Source organism: Onychomys torridus, chromosome 8, assembly GCF_903995425.1.
Source record: "Onychomys torridus chromosome 8, mOncTor1.1, whole genome shotgun sequence".
NCBI lineage: Eukaryota > Metazoa > Chordata > Mammalia > Rodentia > Cricetidae > Onychomys > Onychomys torridus.
Window position 1 is genome coordinate 37,494,626 of NC_050450.1, and position 23,453 is coordinate 37,518,078.

At 45.3% G+C, this 23,453-nt stretch overlaps 2 protein-coding genes across 2 annotated transcripts; one reads left to right on the plus strand and one right to left on the minus strand.

Moving 5' to 3' along the window:
- The first annotated feature begins 2,017 nt into the window (after positions 1-2,017).
- Positions 2,018-2,956, plus strand: LOC118588302 (olfactory receptor 2M3-like). Its single transcript, XM_036194549.1, has one exon. The coding sequence runs from the start codon at positions 2,018-2,020 to the stop codon at positions 2,954-2,956; it is 939 nt and encodes a 312-aa protein (XP_036050442.1).
- Positions 2,957-8,974: 6,018 nt separating this feature from the next.
- On the minus strand, positions 8,975-23,252 carry Btnl9 (butyrophilin like 9). Its single transcript, XM_036195215.1, has 9 exons — positions 23,144-23,252; positions 20,900-21,247; positions 19,103-19,384; positions 16,490-16,618; positions 15,761-15,793; positions 14,178-14,198; positions 13,956-13,982; positions 10,697-10,723; positions 8,975-9,612 (listed from the first exon to the last, which is right to left on the minus strand). Exons 1-9 carry the CDS (start codon positions 23,250-23,252, stop codon positions 8,975-8,977), a joined length of 1,614 nt encoding a protein of 537 aa, XP_036051108.1.
- Between the last annotated feature and the right edge of the window lie 201 nt (positions 23,253-23,453).

Below are 23,453 nucleotides of genomic sequence, written 5' to 3' on the forward strand. Positions count from 1 at the left end.
GAGAGAGAAAGAAAGAAAGAAAGAGAAAGAGACCTCTCAACAAAGATAGACAAGAAAGACATTTTTTACTATTGAATAAATCTTAAGCCAGATGTGATTCCTTCAACCCTTGGGAATGTGCTATGAACAGAAAAAAAGGGAAACTCAAGTTTTTGTATGCATAAGCCCTTGTAACCAGGTATGTCACATCCTTACACAGCTCTGTGGATGAACCTGGCTGGGGCAGCAGGGGAATAAAGAAAAGACAGACACACAGACACACAGACAAGCTCAGATTGGATGGACCAGGTTCTCTGATGGAAAAGCTTCGGCACCCTGGAATCTTATACAGTTGGACAGTGAAGCGAGGTTACTGCATAAGCTGAACAAGGAGGAGGGACTGAGAGAAGCAGATAAACAGGCAGGCAGGGCTGTAATACAGCCTAACGAAGAGGCAAGTTTACCTGTCTTGGTAGGTGCAGTCTCTGCAGGAGAGCAGCCTTCAGGCTGTGAACATCCAAGGGTCAGAAAACTATGGTCAATATTTCTTGTACACATTGTCAATGCTCACACATGGACTCGGAGGGAAGGCTTTGCCATTTCCCTAAGCCTAGCCCTGGGAAGGCTTTGCTATTTTCCATGAGTCTAAGACACTGAGGTCCTCGATGTGACCATGCCCATGTCAACAACACACATTTACACAGGATGTCACTCATTCCCTACACAGGTATGTGCATCTTCTTTCAGGTAAATGGACAAGTCCTCAAAGAAGAGGACTCGACTATACCATGGTCACACACAGTTTGTCCTAAATTTGCTTGCTGATTCAAGTGACAATCTGCTAGATATTTGGCTTCGTGTAAAGGAAAATTGAACTTCTTACATCTTCCTGAAAGGATGCAATTTTGTGTTTCTGAAGGAAGTGCCAGGCTCCAATTAGGTTCCCACTCTACCCTAAAGACTGAGATGAGGGCACAGCATCTCCTTCTTCTTCCCTTCTTTTCCTCTTTCTCCTTCCTCCCCGTCCCCTGTCCATCTTTCCCAAGGAACACACTCAACTCAGGGCCTCAAACATACTGGGCAAGGGCTCTACTATTGAAATACAACCCCAACCTTCTTTTTTTCCTTTTTCATTCTTTCTTTTTTAAACAGGGTCTCATTATGTAGCTCTGGCTGGCCTGGAACTCACTCTGTAGACCAGGCTGGCCTCAAACTCACAGAGATCTGCCTGTCTCTGCCTCCTGAGGGCCAGGATTAAAATTGTGTGCCACCATACCTGCCAACCACAAAGTTGTTAAAAGACATACATCTCACAGAGAAAGAACTTACTTAGTTTTCTAAGGTAGGTGCTCCAAGCTAAGGAGTGGAGAGGAGTCTCCCCCTTTTAAATTAATAGACATGTTTGTGTATAATCCATATATGGGAGTCATGTGACATGGCATGTGTCTAAAGGTCAGAGGACAACTTTACAGAGTCAGTTCTCTCCTTTGACCTTTGCATGGCTTCTCGGGCTCACTCAAGTCATTAGTCTGACGAAGCAAATACTTTTACCTGCTGAGCCACCTCGCCAGCCCTCTTCCCTTATTCTTAACAAGGAGAATCCAGCCTTTTGGTTTTTAATTGTATTGCCTTTACCACTTCCATCCAAACTTCTTTCTCCTGCTGTCTCTTGGGTCACCCAATACTTTGCTTTTCTGTCTTTTAAATCTACAGCCCCTTTTCCTAAAGCTATTCCTCCCCACTTGCCATTTAGTTATCACTTATCTCTCCTTGTGCTCCCCAATGCCCCTGCCTGTGTCCTCATTCCCTCCTCTCTCAAGAGAAATAGGGTCAATTCATGCTTGGTACACCTGAAAGCAGCTGAGGGAAAATGGGTTTTTACTGCAGGAGGAAAGGGTAGGGCAGTGGCAAAGAGCCAGTCTTTGCCTTTTGGGAGGAAAATGTTATGTTTTGTTTTATGCTACTGAGATAAACAATAACAGGTTTTTTTTTTTTTTTTTTTTTTTGTTTTTTTTTTGCTTGTTTGTTTCTCAGGGTCATGGCAGAGGAGCTCTGGAACCATTCCTCCCTATCCAGCTTCATCCTTGCAGGCCTGTTCAGTCACTCGCCTTATGACTCCTTCTTCTTCTCCCTGGTTCTTCTGGCCTTTGGGGCCGCTGTTGTTGGCAACATCCTCCTCCTGACACTCATCCAGGCTGATAGACACTTGCACACCCCCATGTACTTCTACCTCAGCCAGCTCTCCATCATGGACTTGACAATGACATGCACAGTGGTACCCAAGATGGCAGCCAACTTTCTCTCAGGCAGGAAGTTCATCTCCCTGGCAGGCTGTGCATCTCAGATCTTCCTTGTGGTCATGGTAGGAGGAGCTGAGTGCTTCCTCTTGGCTGTCATGGCGTATGACAGGTACATGGCAGTCTGCTACCCACTGAGGTACCCTGTGCTCATGAACTGGAAGGTTTGCTCTTTCCTGGCCATGGCATCCTGGATGGGTGGGATGGCAGATAGTGTGATTGATGTGGGGATGGTCTTCAGCTTCCCCTACTGTGGATCTCTAAAGGTGGACCACTTCTTCTGTGAGGTCCCAGCCCTGTTGCGCCTCTCCTGTGCTGACACCTCACTATTTGAGGACCTCATCTATGCATGCTGTGTGGTGATGTTATTGCTGCCTCTCGGGGTCATTGTGGCTTCTTATGCTCGGGTCCTCACAACTGTGATTAGAATGCCCTCCACTGAGGGGAAACAGAAGGCCCTCACCACTTGCTCTTCCCACCTGGCTGTAGTGGGCCTCTACTACGGGGGAGCCATATTTAGCTACATGCAGCGGGCCTCATCTAGGACACCAATGGGAGACAGAGCTACCTCTATCTTCTATACTATCCTCACTCCAGTGTTCAACCCACTCATTTACAGCCTGAGGAACAGGGAGGTAACCAGTGCTCTGAGGAAGATGCTGGGGAGGTGGGGCATGTAGGCAACCCCACCCCCACACACCTTGCTCTAGTTTCTATCTTATCTGTTCCTTCCTGTGTCCAGGCTTCCCTGTTATCTCCATATTTCCTCTACCCCTTCCTGGGGACTCTGTGGCTGAGTAGGATTAGGCTGTGAACTGAGGGTAATCTGTGAACATGGACACTGGAAAGGATGATGCTTGAGGAATAGACGGCTCTTGTTATGTTCACACGACCCTTTCCTCCTCTAAGAACCACTGTTTTGAGGATTCAAAGCCCATGGTGAATTTATGAACCATCAGATGCCCTGTTTGTGTCCTCTGGAGGTTGGCAGGCACAGCCTTTCCTCTGGACTACATATTAAGCTGGGTTGTAGCTCAGTTGTTAGAGTGCTTGCCTAGCATGAACAACGTGCTTGACTCTTTTTCCAGCATAGGAACCGGACATGTTAGCCCATGCCTTATAATCCTTTCTCTTGTGAGGTAGAGGCAGGAGGACCAGAAATTCAAGGTCATCCTTAGCTACAAATTGAGTTCCAAGCCCAAGTCATGAGCTGTCCCTGTTAAACACACACACAGAAACCACAGTGAACCAAGTCTGGAAATCCATTTGAAACTCATCTGCATATCAAAATATGGTACACAAAGCTTGGATATGTAAGAACTGAGAAACTTTGGGCAAGGTCACTTCTCTGTAGACTTTATATTCTTCATCTGTACAACCATGGTTGTTGACAAAATCACACCCAAAGTTTCTTGGCATTCACTAATAACTAATTACTTTCTGTGAAACTCCATTTTTATGTGTTCATTATTAGGGAATACAGTTTTGTATCTTTCCACAATCATACTTTAATTTTTTTTTCTATTAAAAGGTGGAGTTTCAGTGTGTTGCCTAGGCTGACCAGGGCTCAAGTGTCCTTTGAAGTCATCGGGACTGACACTGGACAGTAGGACCTTGTCACATGACAATAGAAATGAGACCAAGTCATACATTATAAACAAGACAGGCAAACTGTGTCGCAATGTGACTGGCTGACTTCAACTACAGCTAAAGAGAAAGCTCTGAGCCTTAGTCCAGAGAAGGCTGCTCCTCACTGGACAAAAGGGAGCAACAGGATTTTATTAACTTTGGGGGTGGGGCATAAGCTGAAGTATGTTAATTGTCCACTGGTCAGGGCCATGGTCTCAAAAGTTTGTAGCCTTGTGTGAAAGCTTTGTGACCTTGTACTTGGTGGGCCGGATTTTCCTCAGAAATTGCTGAGTGTCATTTGATGCCACTGTCTTGTGTAAACATCCCAGCTTTATGACAGGGCTGAACGACTTACAATGTTTATGTTGACAAGAAAGCATAAGGTCAAGGTGGAAGAAACCCAAGCCAGCTCCAATGGGCACTGGGCCAAGTTAACCGTGCATTGCAGTCCTGGACACATTTCTCACATGGTCAGCATAGCTACATGGAGAGTTGAGCAGAGTCTGTTCAAAAGCTCTGAAGCAGCAAAGGGCATTGACATGCTATACAGACAGAGATGCCAAGTCTTGCATCCCAACTGAGCCATCTTACCAATATCTACATGTTCAAGAGAAGAATCAGTGTTTTTAGCGAACGCAGCCCCCAGGTTTCTGCAGAGCAAACTTGGCAATGATTATCACAATTCACATGTGACAAGTGTTATCTGTACTGACACTAGTGGGCTAATGATGTATTTATTGTCCAGTTGTTCTGTAAACATTCTGGCTTTTCAGACTAAACCAATGTTTTACAGCAAAGTCATGGAGCAAGTACAGGATGGAGGCAGAGGAGAACACGGACCATGTTTTTAATGTGTAACACGTTAAGAGCCCAGAGTTTATTTCATCACCTTGGGGGTAGTCCCTGTTGCAAGATTACAAACACCCACCTGCCTTTGTTCTTTCATTATTTGTTTTTGTTGTGTTGGGGACACAAGCTTTCCACACAGTAGGCAAGGGCTCTACCACTGAGCTATAATTCTAGCTGGGGTTTGGCACCTTAAGAATGGAATCAAAGTGTAGAAATGTTAAGAACTGCATAGTATTGATTACTATGTTGGTTTTCAGCTTTCTGGGGGCACAGTTAACAAGTAAACATGGTATATGTTACAGGGGTATAAAGTGTTGTTTGGCTTATATGCACATTTGCAAACTATTGCCATGGAATGTGGCAATCTCTCACAGCCAGAGTTTAAGCTGTGGGAAGTACAGAGACTCTATACAATCAGGAGAAAGCACAGGCAGATTGATTTAGGGGGGTGGTGCCAGGGATTGAACCCTATGTTAGACACACATTCTACCACTAAGTTAAGCACTGGCTCCCAGGATGCTTATCATTGAAACCAAAGGTAAATCAGAAATGAGATTGCTGCAGACAGGCATGGGTGTTTCTCTCTAGTTTTTTGTTTTGTTTTTGTGGAAGGTGCTTTGTATCATCTTGCTTTGTTTGAGATGGTGCCTGGTACTGCTCTGGCTAGCCTTAGACCCTCTATATAGCCAACAATGACCTGGTCTTTCTGTCTCACCTATGTGCTGGGATTATAGGCATGGACCTGTGGACTACCAGACACAGGCACAGGAATTGACTTTTGAAAAGACAGGGTATCTATGAAGCCAGATATTCAGGAGGGCCTTAGGAAGTGCACTTTGGGTGTTTTGTCTCTGAGACAGTGTCTCATCTCAGTTTTCAGCCTGGTCTAGCCTTGAACTTATTTGTGATCATCCTACTCTCCTGCCTCAGCACCTTTACCCCTAATTGCTGAGATTACAGGTATGTACCACCACACCCAGGTCAAGAGATAATCTTTTTGATCTACATTTTCAATAAAGACCTCCTTTAAACACATTGGACCAAAAGAAAATGTCTAATTAATTATTCCAGCACACAAGAGACCACCACCAGTTCCCTGGGACTTCATAGTATGTGGAGATACCCGGGAAGAAGGGAAACATAGTCCAGCCCTTAGAAAGTTTAGAGTCTGGGCCAAGATTCAAAGTGTTCCAGCTAAAGAGGCAGCTGAAAATGAGTTCTATAGTGGAGAGGCAGAGAGAATGAGAGCTTGCTGGCTAGAGAGAACCAGGCCCACCTCACATAGATCTCATATAGGATCTAGTCAGGCAGTGTGAGGAGATAGAGCTCTGAACAAGAAGAGAGACAGGGTTTTCCCTGGGTTTGTTTGTTGTTTTTGTTTGGGAGCCAGGGACCCACTATATAACCTAGGCTGGTCCCCATCTCATTACCTGCTGATGTGCAGGGGTTACAGGTATGTACCAGCATGCCCAGTTGATCTGTTTCAATAGATCCACCCAGGCTGCTGTGCAGTGATCTGGGTGAGAGGTCATGGAATTTGGATCTGGGTAGAAAGGAAAGTGACTAGAAATGAACAGGTTCAGAATACATTTTAAAGTTTAAATAAAAAGAATTTTCTACCTTATTGTAAGGGGGAAAATCAAGATAGAGTAGCATTAGTTTAGAATGCTTATGATGGAATAGGGGGCTCTGTATTTTTGTTGATGTTTTGTTTTGCAAGACAGAGTTTCTCTATGTAGCCCTGGCTGTCCTGGAACTCACTCTGTAGACCAGGCTGGCCTTGAACTCACAGATCCTCAGCTTCTGCCTCCCAAGTGCTGGGATTAAAAGTGTGCACCACCACCAACACCCAGCTGGTTGTTTTTTTTTAATGTGATGCTGGGCATCAAACCCAGAGCCTCCTGCATGCTAGACAAGTGCTCTACCACTGAGCTACATCTCATACCCAAGGAGGAAGCTTTTGTTAATCAAGTAGTAGTAATTCACACAGCTGAACCCCTAAAGTAGGCTGCTGAACCCCTAAACTGGGCTACAGACATTTTTACTCCAATGGGAGTCAATCTATGAGCTTTCCTGTCTCAGGACATGTTTGTGAAAAGCAATATTTCCCTGCATCACTATAGCACTAAAGTTTCACTCGTAAAATCAGTATTCACATAAGTTTTTAAAAAATATTTTGGGCTCCTATTCATTTCCCTTTGACCTAATGTCTTGTCTCATCCTTGAAAATGTAAATGTCACCACTCAGCTCATCTTGCAGATTATCAATGCAGAGGTACCCCCCCCTTGTTTTCCTAAAAGAAGCTCAAGGACAGTTTTATTAGAGGTTAATGCAAACTAATACAGATGAGATGAAAATCCTGACAGCCACAAGGAGAAGGGGGGAGAGTTATGCCTTTAAAGCTAGGCATGGAGTACAAATAGAGACAGGTTTTAAGAAAAGGCACTGGCAAGAATGGAATGATGCTAATGAGCTGAGGAAAGAACTCTAAAGTCCTTCCCCCTACTTTTAAGAAGTATGTTAGAATTTTACTAAAGACTGTGGAAACATCTTGCTTTTTGTGGGAGCCCACAGGGGCTATCTAGTGAGAACTTACTCAGGGTCAGAGAATCTGGGCTTGCTTTACCCAGCAGGGCTGCGTAATGGGATGATTGATCACAGGTGTGGTAACCAGGTGTTTGGAAGGGTCTACACTTGGCTGTACGATGTGTTTTGATCTTGCAAGTGGGACGTCTTCTGTCTCTCCCCTAGGCATATTATAAAAAGCCCCTTTAAATAAAGTTCTGGGTGGCTGGATATTGATTCAGCACCCCCCCCCCAAGCTCTCCTGTGTCTCTGTCTTTCTTATCATCTCTTTCTATCTATGATTTCCTCATTCCTCTCTCCCCCACTCAAGAACCCTTCAAGAGGTGGTAGCAGGTCGGAGCTGGACTCCGGCAGACCCACAGCTTTCCAACAGACTTTGCCCAGTGAGTTTAGCATCCATTACTTTTTGTCTGTGCTGATTATTTCCACAATGTAAATAAAGCCAGTAACTTTTTCATTCCGCCCTCCCCATTGTCTTTTAGATAGGTTTCATTTGATTATTTTTTTTTAAAGTTTCCCTTTCAGAAAAAGAGAAAAAGAAAAAAAATTGAAGTGCTGGCATGGACTTATGCATTTGGATTTTAGTTAGTACCTAATGCCACAATATTTTATTTTTTAATTTTTGAGATTGCAATAAAACTACATCATTTCTCCCTTCCTTCCCCCCAAGTCCTCCCACATGTCGTAACTCCTTACTCTCTTTCAAATTCATGGCCTTTTAAAATTAATTGTTATTACATGCATATATGTATGTGTATGAGTATACACATATATTCCTAAACATAGCTTGTTCAGTATGTATATTGTTACTAATATGTACGTTTTGGAGTAATACTGCATTCTTGCCATCCTAACCCTTCCCCTGCTGTGCTGGGGAACTAATACACTGCCCCAGAGAAAGTGTCCATGAAGTTGAAGATGTGTGAGATCCCTCAGGTTAGGCAAGCACTCTACCCTTGACCTCCACCCCAGCCTCTTCACTGCCCTTAATGATTTCCATGTTCCTATTGCCCCACAGATAGCCAGGGAAGTCACTACAAACTGTACCTATGTGGTTTGCTTTTTTTAAAAATTATGTTTATTTACTTATTTTAATCGACAAGCTAAAATTGTGTATATTTGTCACACTCCCCATTTTGCACAGCAGATCTGAACTACTCTGCTCCCTATCAGTTTCTGAAGACTGATTTTTATTTTATACCACAAAATGGTCCAAGTTTTGGGCTTTCTCTACCCCAGCCCTGGAACCAGCCGTTTCTCCCTTCTCGTTTTAGTAGGAAATGATGTTTAAAACTCAGATCTGACCCATAGGAGAATTCATTGCTTACAAAATGTCATTACTTCTAGACTTTTACAGAATATACAAAATTACACAAAACATACAGAACTATATACAAATTAGCAGATACTTCTGACTTCTTTCCCATTCCCACAGTACACACTCCGAATCCTGCTATGTATACAAACGATCTCTCATTTGCGCACTTTCCTTAAAGATAGTCATATACACACAACTGCATATGCCAAAGTCCTCTGGTCCTTCTTCCACTGTATAAGCCTCTGCTCGCTTTGGCAGCAAGGGAGCAAAGCGCTGTCCAGGATTTCAGGATGCTGCCTGGACCTGGCCTTGAGGTCACCACAGGGCCTCATCACCAGCCCAAGCGGGGTCCAAGGGCTCATAGGGCTGTAGCCAGTTGTCATTGTAGTTCTCTTCGAGGACATGTGGCCCTCTAACCGGCAAAGAGCAGATGGTCAGGGGATCCGGGTGTTCGCTGCCATCGTGGGCTCGGGGCCTGAAGTAGGCGCAGAGCGCCCCTGAGAAAGTGTCGGTGAAGGTGAAGATGTGCGAGCCATCCGACGCGTTGAAGAAGGACAGCTTCCCCGCCTCGTAATCCAACAGGACGCCTACCCTCCGAGGAGGCACTCGTGGCGCCAGCGCCACGCGCTGCGGGTCCAGCACGAAGTACTCGCAGGAGTTCCACAGCCCCATCACCCAGTAGCCGGCCGCCGGGCATAGGCGCGCCGGCCCCAAGCGCTCCACCGACTCCAGACAGGCGCCCAGGAACCAGCGGCTGCGCCGGCCCACGTGCACCTCCCAGTAGTGGCGGCCGCTGCAGAAGCGCTCCCGGCTCAGCACACACGTCTGCTCCGAGAACCGCTGCAGGCCGTGGGCCGCGATACTGGGCGCCCCCGGTAGGGAGGACACACTCTTGAGGTCGTCCGAGATCTCCAGGCTAGGGTGCGCTGTGGTGGGATCCAAGGTCACGTCCACTGAGCAGAAGCATAGTTAATTTAATACCCCCGCTGGGGAAGGTTCAGGCACCTCCTCTCCTCCCCCTTTCCCTCCCCTCCCCTACCGTCCTTTCCCCTCCTCTTCCCTCCCTCCCCTCCCTTCCTCTACACACACACACACACACACACACACACACACACACACACACACACAGAGTCAACTACCCCTCTTCCCAGAGTGGCACACTCCTGAAGCCTATTCCTTTCCTAACAGACAAGTCCCTGAATTCCATTCTTTGGTTTCAAATGAGGTAGGTTCATGGGTAGATTTACTAGGATGGAGTCAAGCCTTTTGCGGCTTGTTTCCTCTGGTCCCACCACCCAGTCTGAACAGCCTCACTGCACCTCAGCTTTACAGCAATTTTAGAACTCTAGGTGGTAGCACACGCCTGTCATCCCAGCACTCGGGAGGCAGAGGCAGGCAGATCTCTGTGAGTTCGAGGCCAGCCTGGTCTACCAAGCGAGTTCCAGGAAAGGCACAAAGCTACACAGAGAAACGTGTCGGGGTTGTGGGGGGGGGACCTACAGGGAACCTCTGAGATCTAATCCAGTGACCCATGCCCGAAACACATTCATCTACTTGATGGTTGAGAAATTGGAGGATAACCCCTAAATACCCAACCTACCTGTTTCTTGAGACAAGATCTCCCTATATAACCCAGGTTGTTCTTGACTCATGATCATCCTGCCTCAGCCTCCCAATGCTGGGATTTCAGGTATGTATCATGCCTGCCTGAGGAGCCCTTCTGAGGAATGATCTGAAAGGTTTCTTTCAGATTTTGCTGTTTCTTCTACAAACAGATTCCAGAAGCAGCCTTCCTGCCCTTAGGAAATGAACCCAGTAATCCCCAAAAAACTGTGCCTGTGTGTGAACAGTTTGTGTATGAAACATGTGTGCACATTAGGTATGCAGCATGCTGTATGTATACTATGTTCATTTCCAGGAGATGGACGTGGCTCCTGGAAAAACCTTTCCTCTAATGTCAGACTCCTCCCCATCCTTTCTATGCAAGACCCAACCCAACCCTGTCACCAGTCACCCTTGGCAGCTTCAGTTCCTTACCTGCATATTGCTGGGCCGCTCTCCACTCTGAAACCAAAGAGAAAAGACTCAGGGAGCTAAGCCAGCAATTCTGGACCTTGAGGGTGACTTCCCTTGCTCAAGAACTGCCCACAAATTAAGTATGCTCATCCCCACCTCTGGATTGGATTGGACAGAGGTCTGCAAAGTGGTGTGCAGCCTCAAGTTACATTGGGAAGATGGAAACAGAGGCAAGGGACAAGCAGCCTTGGTACCAAAGGATGGAAATGAAACCTATCTCTACCTGGCCAAGCTCAGTTCTGGAGGCCCTTCTGAGCTGGGCTCCGCTGGTCCTAAGATGCCTTCTAGATACCCAGTCTTCTCTTTACAGCCTCCGTTTTTTATTGTGGACCATTCCGAGTATATATTTTTTTTTTTTTAGTTTCCTCTTGTTCTATTTTGAAACAAAGAGTTGATCCCAAACAATAGAAGACATTTTTTCAGGATGCTAGAGGATTAACTATGGACTGGAATCAAAACAGTCCGTGGAACTTTAGAGATGCACAGCTCTAATATGGAATAACTTAGTTCTAGCAAAATGTTGATCCAACGTTAGTTTGCCTATAAATTTTAAACCATTCGTCCAAATCAACTTGGGAATTTTTAAAGGAATTGTGCAAATTTGTATTTTTAAAGGTTCATTAACTTTAAAAGGGAAGCAGATATGGGGAAGAAAATGAACTATTAAAAACTTGAACTATAAAACTTGAATTATAAAAACTTGCTATAAAAGCCATAATGGTAAAAACAAGGAGTAGGGAGGTGAGCCCACGGACAAGCGCATCTGCACTGAATATACACGCAAATCGAAACCTGGCCTCAGTGGAGAAATTACGGCTGGTGTACTCAATGGCATTGAGAAGACCTATTCAGTGCACACAGACAAGTCAGTGGATTATCACCTCACACCCAGTGTGGGGACTTCTGTAGAACTGATTAATGGATGTATACATGAAACATATTGTTGCAGTTTGGATCTGAGTCAAAGGCTCAGTCCTCAGCTCTGCACTATATGAAACCTTAGTCTCTGGCCTCTCCTGGTTCTCTTTTTGCTTCTTGCCTACCACAGGCAAGCAGCTTTCTCTACCACACATTCCTTACCACTGCCTTGCCCCTGGCCCAAGTGACTATGGATTTACCTCTGAAACTGTGACTCCAAGCAAACCTTTGCTCACTGTAAGTTTACTATTTCAGGTATTGTGTGACACTAACAGAAGACTGAGAAATACCCTATAAATTAATAAAAGAAATTGTAAGACAATATCATTGTGCTATCCTTAGCAAAGATCTTCAATAAAACTTCAGAAGCAAAAGCCACCGATAAAAGTTTGATTAATTAAACTTTATCAAAAGTAATGATCTCTCTTCATTAAGGGGAACATGGACAAGACTAACAGCAAATGATACAATAGTAAAAAGGAATCCATGTTGTTTAACATCAATGATAATATATGTATATATTGATAAGGATATATATATACATTATATAATATGTCAATAAGGATATATGTAATATAGGAATGTTCAAAATCTTAGCATCCAGAGATGAGCCACTAATAAAGGAATGAGAAAGCATTTATCCCTATGGGCCAGCACACTTAGAGATAGCTCACAAGGGATGCAGGTGTACAGAGTCTCACCATTGCTGATGGCAGGATGATGGCTTTCTGGGAAACCTTTGTCTAACTAACAGCTTAATCTCCCTCTCTGGTTGTACCTCCTAGAGAAAAAGGGTGATGGGACAACACACTTCAGGCTTATTCAGTGTGGTTTGCAGTGGTGTGCAGTGAGAATCAGCAAGAAGAAACAGACCTAACACATATATTAGATGGATATTTAAACAGTGATACATGTATAGAGCAAGAGACAGGCAGCATGAGACAATGATGTTTACACAAACTACAATGCATGTGGCAAAGTAGAAATTCAGATTTGCAAGAATATATGCAAAACAAAATATGTATTAGGCCGATGGTCTTATGGAGGGAATATAGGTATTGTTAGGTCCTGAGAAATTTCTTTCCCCAAAGCCTGGCATTTAGACAAAAGCCAGCATTCCTTCTGGGACTTAAGAGTCCCTATTTGCTAAAAGGAGTCATCTCCTTAGCCCTGGCAAAAGTGACACCCGGCTCTTCCATTTACCCATGCCTGTGGTGTCTATTACCATATCAGGGTCTATGCTAGCCCCTAGGCTCCCTGAGTCCTGCTGGCACACCCCGCCCCCTACCCTAAACCTCTCAAGTCCCTGAGCTTCACTTCCCCTCCCCCAGCTTCTCTTCCCTATAGAACTCAGCCATTTTGGCTACACATTCTCTGGGTTCTCTTCTTGATTCCTCGGCTCCTCTCCTGCACCTCTCTTCTTCCCTCTCTCTTCTCTTTCTCTCTTGCTCTAACCCCCACCCCTCTCATGAGCCAGTTCAGTCTGGGTTCTTCCAGATGCCTCTGACTGTACTCTCCCCCGTATCTACAATAAAAACCGCTCCTCAGCCATACCTAGGAGTGCCCATGTCCTCATATTCACTCAGGTGTGAAGAGAAGTATTTACATATATAGTAACATGTCTCCTCTAGACCGGCAGGCAGTTGGAAGGTGAACATCAGAAATTCAGGTGATTGTAGTGTGTAACCAGGATTGGAAGCAATGTTTCCCCACATGTAGTTTCCGGACAATAAATATAAATATAAAAGTGAAACCTGGGTCTGACCTCTACCAAGTAAAACATACATACAACATGTGAAGCATAGGAGAGAAGGCAGAAGCACCAGAGAGACTGTGATGCTGCAGCATAGAGAGGAGCCAGCTAATGATGACTTGACTTATGGTTTTTTGTTTTTGTTGTTTTTAGCTCTACGATGGTTTGGAAGCCATAAGTATTCATTAGAAACCATACTTGGAATTTTGATCATTTCTTGGGCTGCTGGTGGTAATATGTTACTCTGTGGAGATGCTAGGAAGCCACAGTGAGTCACAGCCCCAGATAGTCTCGTGACCAGAAGGTACCCACACAACACCCCAGCACTGTACTGCTCATCTGTGATATTTGGTAGATGTATCAATGCGTTTCCAACTTAGACCACTTTCGATGTACAATTCACAGTGCATTTTCAATTTACTTGTAAATTAACTTGTCAATGGAAATGTCCTAAGTTGGAAATGCATGTCCTAAGTTGGAATGTGGTTCGCTCATGGTAAATCAGGGAGCCCAGTGAGAAGCAGTGGGAGAGAAACAGGCTTTACTCACCAGCCTGGCCTTCGAACCTTCTCCAGTCTGAAGCAGCAAAGGAAAAGCAGAATTAGAAAGTCAGGACACCACATCACATTTATGTCATGACTGTCTAACTATCCCTCCCCTCACCACCCACACAGTCTGCACAGTTCCAGCTGCGGTCACACTTTGTTGGGAGATAGCTGGGGCACAAAGTCAGGACAGGAAGGAATAGTTCTGGGGTGGCGGGGCACTTACCAAGCTCTGTCTGAAGTCTCTCTGCAAGCAAAACAGAGAGAAACATCAAACTTTTGAGGCAAAGACCTTCCTTAATCTCAAACCACTTCTGACTGCAACTCTACCCTTGATGCCTGCCGCTTTGCCCTGTGGAAAGAGGTTCATCCCTGCACTCCAGGACCTTTATCCTGTCTTCATTTCAGAGAAAGACATCAACAGGCACTGGGCCAGGCTTGGTTCTGAAGGGTTTTCCCTAAGCCTCCCCCCCCCACCCCCAATCTGGTTAGAGAGAGGTTCGTTCTTTCTGAACCACAGGATTTCCCCAGTGTTTGCAGGGAGGGGGTGGGGGCAGAAGTGTGTGAATAAGCCCAGCTACCCAGCACAGCCTATATGATTTTGGGGGTCATTTGCTGATCCCCAAGATCTTTGTTTAAAGACAGGAAGGACACTACAATTATTTCTCCTGGCTAGATGGAAAGGATCCAACTCTGCCACTAGAACAGAGTCCTCTGGTCTCTCCATTTTTTTGTACTCTTTATATACTAATGTAGACTGTGGTGTTGATGACTCAGTGAAGTGGTTTTGTTTGTTAGGATTGAGTAGGCAGCAAGACACGGCTTGCTCTCTACTCTTGCCGTTTGTCTGGAGTTTTGACAGGGCCGTCAAATTTTGGTTCTCTGGAACTTCATTCTAACTATGGGGGCCTTCTCCAGTTCCCCTTTATTTGGGATCTCTTGGCCTCCTTTGCTTTTTGTTTTGTTTTTGTTTTTGTTTTTTTGAGACAAGGTCTCTCTAAGTAGCATGGCCTGAAAATTATACCGACCCTCTTGGGTCTGTCTCACCAGTGGAGTGCTGGGATTGCTGGCCTGCACCAAGGTGCTCGGATTCCCACCTTCCTTTGTACACCCACCCCTCTGCTGCAGCACACCCCTCCACGGTTTTAAGTGGGTGTGTTCCAGTGAGAGGGAAAATAATTTACAGGAGCATTCCCATTTGAGTGCAAGTTCAAGGGTCAACCTTCACAGTGGCATTTGTCTTAAAGAGAGGAGGACAGATTCCAGGAAGATGAACTGGGGGAGTACACACTCCAGCAGGGACTGCTCAGAGGTTCTCCTGTAGAAGGAACCCTGAAGCTGGACACCCACAGGCAGCCCGTCTCAGTCTGATTGAGGAAGAAGAGGTGCACAAGGATGGATGAGAACCAAATGGATATTCTCTTCCTCAAAGGAGCCTAGTTGCTTGAAGGTCCTTTTCTGCTCCAGAGGCAGCCAGTTAAACTCACTTGTCCCACAGCCTGTCCTGTGGTGAGCCCAGAACTTACCCAACCTTGCAGTCAGTCTTTCTGGAGACAAAAGGAAAACAGGATGCTCTCAGAGTGAGGAAGGACCAGACAGGGCAGATTATGTACATGGTGTGCAGACTCAGCTCTATGCATCTGGAAGCCAACCTGCGTGCCTGGACACCGTCCGGCCGTCCCAGTAAACTCTATTCTTCCCTTTCCCTGCCCTCCTCCTAGACTCCCCCTCCAGGACTTCCCTTAGAAACCCAGGGGGTCCCTGGGCCCTGCTTCAGGATGTGGGGAGAGGGCACCTCTGCTGACTTACCTCTGTCCTTCTCACCCTGCTCCTTCAGCTTTTCTGAAAGAAAGAACGAATGGGGAAAGCTGAGTAGGGCTTGCCCGAATCTAGGTCTCATTCCAGTCTGGGTGGTCTTCTGCGGCTGTGTCCCTCCACGGCTCCCCACACCCCACCACTTTCCTATTGAGAGATTAGCAGGTAGACTCCCTGGTATGCAGACAGGGAGAGAGATGATGGCTAGGTATTGAAGGTGGCAAATTTCCAAGATGGCCCGCTTCTTCCTAACCTCCTTACTTGAGACAAAAGTCTAGCAGCTTTTGCCTCCCACCAGCAGGCCCCCGCTGATGGACTGGTTCAACAAGTTCAAGGGACATTTGGGGACCAATCAACCATTCTATCTGTCCGCAAAATGGCCAACCATAAGGTAGGGAAGGAAGACTCTTCAGAGGCTTTAAAATCCCGGCCCTCAGGAAGAATTATTTCGGCTTTTCCAGTCCCCACCCCGACCCACTTAGCTTCTCAGAGGGTCTTTTTCTCTGCATGTCTGTTTCCTGCGTGTGTGTTTCCTCATCCCCAATAAAAGCCCCTTTCAACTGTCGATTCTGTCTACCGTGCTTGAGATTTCTCTGCTGCTATCTGTTAAGCTTCAGATTTTTCCTGTCTTTTAGTTTTTTAACAGCACAGAAAACAAACGTCATCCAGACCCCTAGACTGCATCTCTACGGAGCAAAACAAGCTCCAGGGCCTGCCTCATACCTTGGGAGCATCTCTGCTTGTAAAAGTACTGCAGAGCCAGGATGGTGAGCACGGCCAGACTGAGTGGGAGGGCCGCCAGGGTTCCCAGGAACGCTTTCTTCCAGGGTGACGGTCTGGGTAGGAACACATCTGGAAAACAGGTCACATGGTGTTTGTTGTCTCAATTTGGGCTCCACTAAGAGCGCTAAGACAAGACTATCTTGAACCTCACATCTGGGGAAGCCTTGAATGACCTTAGGGTGGCCAGTTACACCGGGAGCCCCTACAGCCAGGTATGAACTGGACACGAGGACAGATGCTGTCTTCACTCCAGGAAGGACCCAGAGCAAGGGCAGGACTAGTGTGAGCATCAGGAAAGGGAGGGCTGTGAACTGAAGCTGGAGGACAGGTCCTGGTCTGCCCTTCACCTCACCACCTCTCATAACGGGGCGGCCACTTCTTCCAGCTCTGATCCTACACTTCAATGAATCCACAATCCAAAGTGTTTTGTTTTAGAAAGCCAGTGAGCTGCTCTGCCCGGCTGGAGAATCCACCAGTGGTCACTTGCGGCCTCACATTGATCTCAGCTCTCACACCACTGGAAGAATTCCTCACAAAGCCAATAGCTGTTTAACCACAGCCGTTCCGCAAGCAATCTGCAAGGGTAGGATGCAGCTTGGGGCTGTATGCAGGCCAGGGCAGCTCCAAGAGTGGCCAGAAGATGAAGGGATGAGGACAACCTGGAGCATAACCCTGCAGAAGCATCTGTGCCGGTTCAGTAATGTTCGTGTCTGTGTGATCTAATTATTCAAAGGTAATGCTTTATCTCAGAGGGGGGTTTCTTTAAAAAAAGTATTTTTAACTTTTAAGTATGGTAAATTGAGCCTGAGATCACAGTGGTTAAGAGTCCTGGTTGCTCTTCTGGGGTCTCATGTGAGAGATAGGCTTTGTACCAAGGAGCTAAACCCTAGCTAGCCCTCATCTTAACCATGCTTTACTGTGAGTTGAATGACATTAACTATACTCACATGTTGTACACCTATCACCAGTCTCCATTTCTAGAAATCGTTCATCCTCCCACACCGTGCACTGAACTCCCACACCGTCCACTGAACACCCACACCTCATGCACTCTGGGCCTGCGGCTGTCTAAAACCACTATTACATTCTCTGACTATATGAACTGGACTGGCCTGGGTCCCTTACATGAGTGAAGTCACACAGTAGTTTTTTCCTTTGGAATCTGGTTTGTTTTTCCAGTATTTGTAGTCTCTTCTGAAATGTTGGTTTTCTAGAACTCCATTTTCATGGTCTTGTACAACGGGGTTGGCCACACTAGGTTTATCCTTCACATACAGCTTCCACTGTGCAACCTGCTGTCTCCCTGACTTGGTGGTTAGACCTAGGTCCTCTGTTCCAGCCTCTATGGTCTCTCCACCTGAGACCCATTAACAGCAGTGGACATGGGCAAGTATGTACAGATCTAAAGGTCTATGTATGTAAGCTTAATAATAAACTATAAATGGTATAAATTTAGATATGTACAGATCTGATGTAAGGTTCTCTTTAGGAATTTTTTAAAATTCTTTATTCCTTTGAGATGCAAGCAAGTCTATTAGAAGGCTAAACAACTTTGACAGCTTCATAATCCAGGACTATTGTTCTTCAAGACCATCCATCTGACAGGCAAACATCAAGGACAAGATAACCAAATCCCTTTGTGCTCTGAGAATTTAAATTTAGTGTCCAGCTCCAGGTTGTACCTTCATGCTTGCCTTAGAGATGGGTACACTTTGCTTTCCCTTTGGATAAAGACAGCTAGCACAGATTTCCCTACAACCCAGTGACGAGGGGAATTTAGAATGAACTGTGCATGGAAAATGATGCTGCCAAGTCAGCCCACTTAAGGGCATGTTACAGTTTGTCTTGAGATCATGCATACAGATCATACATTTCTGCCTGATACAGAGGAAGATGGTATTTTCTGTTAGAACTTTTGATTTAGATTTATAGAAAAAATAACCCATAGGTTAGATTTGTCTCCAAGGCTTAAAACAATAAAGACTTTGAGGGCTGGAGAGATGGTTCAGCAGTTAAAAGAACTTGCTACTACTATTCTAGAAGACCTATAATTTGATTCTCAGCACCCATGTGGTAGCTCACAACCTTTTGTAACCCCAATTCCAGGGGATCTTATGACCTTTTCTGGCCTCAGAGGGACCAGGAATGCAACTGGTACTCAGACATACATGCAGGCAAAACACCCATACACAGAAAATAAAATAAAATTTCAAACAATAGACTTTGAAACCAAGCAATGGCTGAAATTTCAACTCTTTGCCTGAACATCTATTGACCTGAGTTGCCCTTTTATAACCCAGATCTACATGACATTACTCACAGGTACCGATTTCTGCTTCTCAGTTCTCTCTAGTACTACCACCTTCTAAGGCATGCTATTATTCACTTATTTTATCTTCTGAGGCACTCAATGGGATGGGAACCGGAAGGTCAGAATTTGGGGTTCTACAAATAGTGGCTTGAGGGATGGTGTTAGGAACAGAGGAATTCCCATGATGATCTATAGTGAGCTTTATGAGTTTGGTGCATGACCTTTGGTATAGAAATGCTGACCTGCAATCTGGAGCACAAACTCTTTCTTCTGGGCCAACAAGGGGTTCTGGATTGAGCAAGACACATTGCTATGAGTCCCTCCTCGGACAATCACAGATGTGTCCAGACTGAACAGGCCTTGGACATTCTGGATGATGGCTTCAGACTCTGGAGGAAGGCACTGCCCCTGGTGGTCTCTCCACTGAACCTTCGGCTTGGGGTACCAGCCACTGGAACTGCATCGGAGCTGAATGCCTCCTTCGTTGAAGCCCTCAAGGGAGATGTGTGAGTCTGAGCCCAACCCTGAGAAAGCAGGATTGTGAAAGATCAGGCTCACTCCTAGAAGCTAAGCATAAAGTTCATGCCACTGTTCACCATCTGAGGTCACCATAAGACGTCAGGAATTATGACTCTTCTTATCACGTATGTGAGCTCACAGCCCTCCAGCTATGAACTGACAAGAACACTTTGCACTAGACAGGGGCATTAGGAAATATTCAGAGGAGGGCTGTGTGCATTCAGTTATACTGTGCAATAAGTGATCTCACTACAATGAGGAATCGTCTCACCCCAAATCCCAACTGAATGTCCTGTTAATTCTCACTAGATCTCAAGTGCCTGTGGTATATGCAATCCTTTCCCAGTCTAATAGAGCCGGCTTTGTTATCTATCTAGCTATCATTTGTCATTTAACTATCAATTTATGTGCTAGAGGTCAAACTCAGGTCTTGTTCATCTAGATAAACATCCTATCACTGAGCAATATTCCCAGCCATATATTTAAAACTTGCAAAATATTAATATATCTGTGTTCAGTATATCCTGAGTCCATCTTTGTTGGTGGTATGTATGGTTTCAAGGCTGACCACTCTGAATGTATGTAAAAATAACCCTCAAAGAAAAAGAGGCCGTCAACTGGAGAGTGGGGGGATGGGAGGGGTTGAGAGAGAGTAGCTGGATAGGGTTGGAGAGAGAAAAGAAGGGGAGAAAAGTGACGCAATTCTATTTCAATCAAAAACACATTAGCACTTCAACGTTTAAATACCAATGATGTATAAAATGCATACCAGGAAAGCCTCAGGCCTTTCTCCATCATTTTCAGTTCTTACATCCTCACTACTTAGGTAATCAAATTCTATTAGCTTCTAGCTAGTGCATCTTACCTTTCTTTCTACTGTATTCCCCTTTATTTCTTGTGCACTTTATATACATCATCGAATTTCTTTTACATGTTGTTTTTCCCTCTTACTAATGGATTGGAGGAATCATTACACATCTGTTTACTGAGCTCCTTGTCTCTCTCGCTTCTGAATGTGGACTATGATGATGGACCACGTTCAGCTCCTATGTGTTGGTATTTAGGAAGTTTCAATGCTCACGAAATTCTAGGTGATACAACAAATATTAATCTTGTACAAATGTCTATTATACCTTGATGTTACTTTGAGTCACCTTGTCATTATGGACACTAATTACCTCTTCAGCTGTTTTGAAGTCATTCAGTATTTTTTATGAACGTTTTCTCCCTTTTATTTGCTCCATATAGACTGGTAAGGATTTCTTTTTCTAACTTTTTTAAAACTTTTTTTGTTTTCTTTTCTGGTACCAGGGATTGAACCATGGTCTTGTTTGTGCTAGACAGGCACCAGATAGACCTCTGAAATATTTCTTCATGCCCCACTCAGTGTTTTAACCCATTGTGCTTATTTGCTCTCAATCCGAATTCCCGGTGCCATTATGTCTCCTTGAGTACATGGCAGCTCTATCCAATCCGATCCTTTTCTCTGCCTCTTGCTCCTGGCTGGCTCCAAAACATACCTGCTACTTCCAGCTCCCACATGGCTTCACCAGAGAAGTCGTCGGAATGAAAGCGGCACCCATATCGGCCCTCGTCAGAGGGAGACACATTGAGGACATGCAGGGTCACGCTGCCATCGGCAATGTCATTAGCTTCAAATATGGTCCTGTTGAGGAACTGCGGCATCTGCCGGCTGGAGAGACCCTGCTGTTCCTGGTACAGGTATACCACGTTTGAGACCTGGGTCCGGAACCAGCGGATCTCCATGTGCTTTGCGTCCAGGTGCGGTGACAAGTGGCATGGGAACTCCACCGATTCCCCGACAAGAGCCAAAATGGAATCTTCAGGGCCCAGCACCTTCACCTCGTCTAGGACAACAATCCAAAACAATGGCCAAGATCAACCTACTTCAAACTTAAGGTTTTAAAATTTGTTTCCCTTTGCAAATCAGAAATCTACAGCAAACTATTCAAATGACAACAATGAGTTGCTCTCTAACAACAACCTGCATGGTTTCCTGGAGAAGAAATTGTCATGAACAAAAAGTCAGAGCACGAGTTAAAATATATATGTACATATGTTCCAACCAAGTACACAGTACAGGGTTGCACTGGTTATTGGTTTGAATCAATCGAGAGTAATGCTATTTGGTCAGGGGAGCACACTAAATGCAATGTTTGATGAAAATAAATATGCCTATGATATAGAATAGAGAATTGCATATTTGTGTAAGTGACAAAAAGAAAATTGTGCCTATGATATAGAATAGAATATATAAATATAGAATGGTGTAAGCACACCAAGAAAAAGATCTTGAAAGAGAGAAGTCACATGGCTGATGGTGGTGATTTCTTCTCAATGGGAGTCGAAAGTCTTATTTTGTCCAGGTTTTAGTGAGAATTTCAATTGCTGGGATAAACGCCATGACCAAAAGCAAACTGAGAAGGAAGGGATTTATTTTATCTTACAGAGAAGTCAGGGCAGGAGCTCAAGGCAGGAACCTGGAGGCAGGGACTGAAGCAGAGGTCATGGTGGAATGCTGCCTACTGTCTTTATTCTCCACAGACTTCTCAGCCTCTTCTTATATACCCCGGGATCCCCACCCAGGGTGGCACCACACACAGTGGGCTGGGCCCTCCCATATCAATTATTAATTTTAAAATGCCACAGGCTTACACACAGGCTAGTCTTATGGAGGCAATTTCTCAAGTGTGCTTCCTTCTCCTCAGGTATCTCTGACTTGTGTTAAATTGACAACAAACTAGCCAGGACAGGCTGTTTTCACGGTGTTTATCAATAGAACACACATGTACAGCTTCTATACAAATAAAACATATAGAAACATGATCTTTGGGTGTACTCTGCTCTGTGTGGTTTAGTATTTAAATGCCTACTGAATTCTGCTGTGGAGAGACCTGTCATGATCTTTCATTTGATCATTTCTCTTCTTTCGTGGAGTCTCCAGGTGGTCTCTCTGCTCTCCTTAAATCAGTCTGTTTCCTCCTTTCCAAATTCAGCTAACACTTCTTCCCCAGACTCCAACTTGCTAGATCTCCCTCCCCATCCTGCAATTTGTCCGTAGATCATGTGCCATTTTGGACAAAACCTTTTGCCTCCTGGATGACTCCTGGTCAATCCCAATCGCCTTCCTACCAGGTTCCCTGTCCAGGGTCTCTTCTACTGTCTTTCTCACACACCTGAGCTCTCTCTGTCCCCTGCCCCCTCCCCTCCGATCCTGGTTTATCCTCCATCTATTTCCTTCCCAGGGAATGTGTGCTTTGCAAGGCTTTCCAGGGAAGGAGACTGCTCTCCACTGTGCTTATCTTTGCTCCCGGGGGTGGGGTGGGGGTGGGGTGCACGGGGAAACAGGGCTGATGACTGATGGAAGAACATCAAGTGGTGTGACTCTTTAACGACTGGATTAGAGGTATCGAATGGTGGTCTCTAACTGCAATCCCAGCACTGGGGAGGCCGAGGTAAGAGGATTGTGAGTTCCAGACCACCCTAGGCTGCACAACAAGAACCTGTCTCAAAAGCCAAACAAATAAAGAGTGACAAAAAACAAATGAAAAAAAAAATACACCAAACAAACAAAAATCCAAAAACTTGCATGGGAATCTTTTTGCATTTTAGCAGTTAGTATGGTCTGGTGCTGCGTTAGGAGAGCCCATTCCCAGAGAGCATCTAGCAAAGATAAGGGCAGAGTTTGGGTGCTCGCATCCTACCTGGGTGGACTGAATATGGCTGCAGATCAAATACACTACCTGAGTTCACCTCCCCCAGGTGGAGAAAGAGGAGAAGCTGGGTGAAGAAAATGCTGCTGCACCATGGTACTTGCTTCAGAAACCCCGGGAATACTGAGAAATCTGCCATCTGCCAGCAGTGCAGGCGGGCCACCTGGAAGATAATAAACATGCCGGATGACGTGGACAGCCCAGCGGGACCGAGCTCTGCTCTTGTCTCACTTATTTGTTGTTTTCTGATTTGGGAGTTTCACATCAGGCCCATGGCTTCTTTTAAACCCTGACGGGATGTAAGAACTGCTTCTAATTTTACCAGGCAGTGTTGTTACCA

What these genes read in the sequence shown, in the direction of transcription:
- LOC118588302 (XM_036194549.1), top strand. Translation starts at nt 2,018, where the DNA reads ATGGCAGAGGAGCTCTGGAACCATTCCTCCCTATCCAGCTTCATCCTT.
- Btnl9 (XM_036195215.1), bottom strand. Translation starts at nt 23,252, where the DNA reads ATGGCAGATTTCTCAGTATTCCCGGGGTTTCTGAAGCAAGTACCATGG. An exon ending in CAAGCAGAGATGCTCCCAAG is followed by an intron (nt 15,794 to 16,489) that starts GTATGAGGCAGG and finishes TCTTTCTTTCAG; the next exon opens with AAAAGCTGAAGGAGCAGGGT. An exon ending in GAGACTTCAGACAGAGCTTG is followed by an intron (nt 13,983 to 14,177) that starts GTAAGTGCCCCG and finishes TTGCTGCTTCAG; the next exon opens with ACTGGAGAAGGTTCGAAGGC.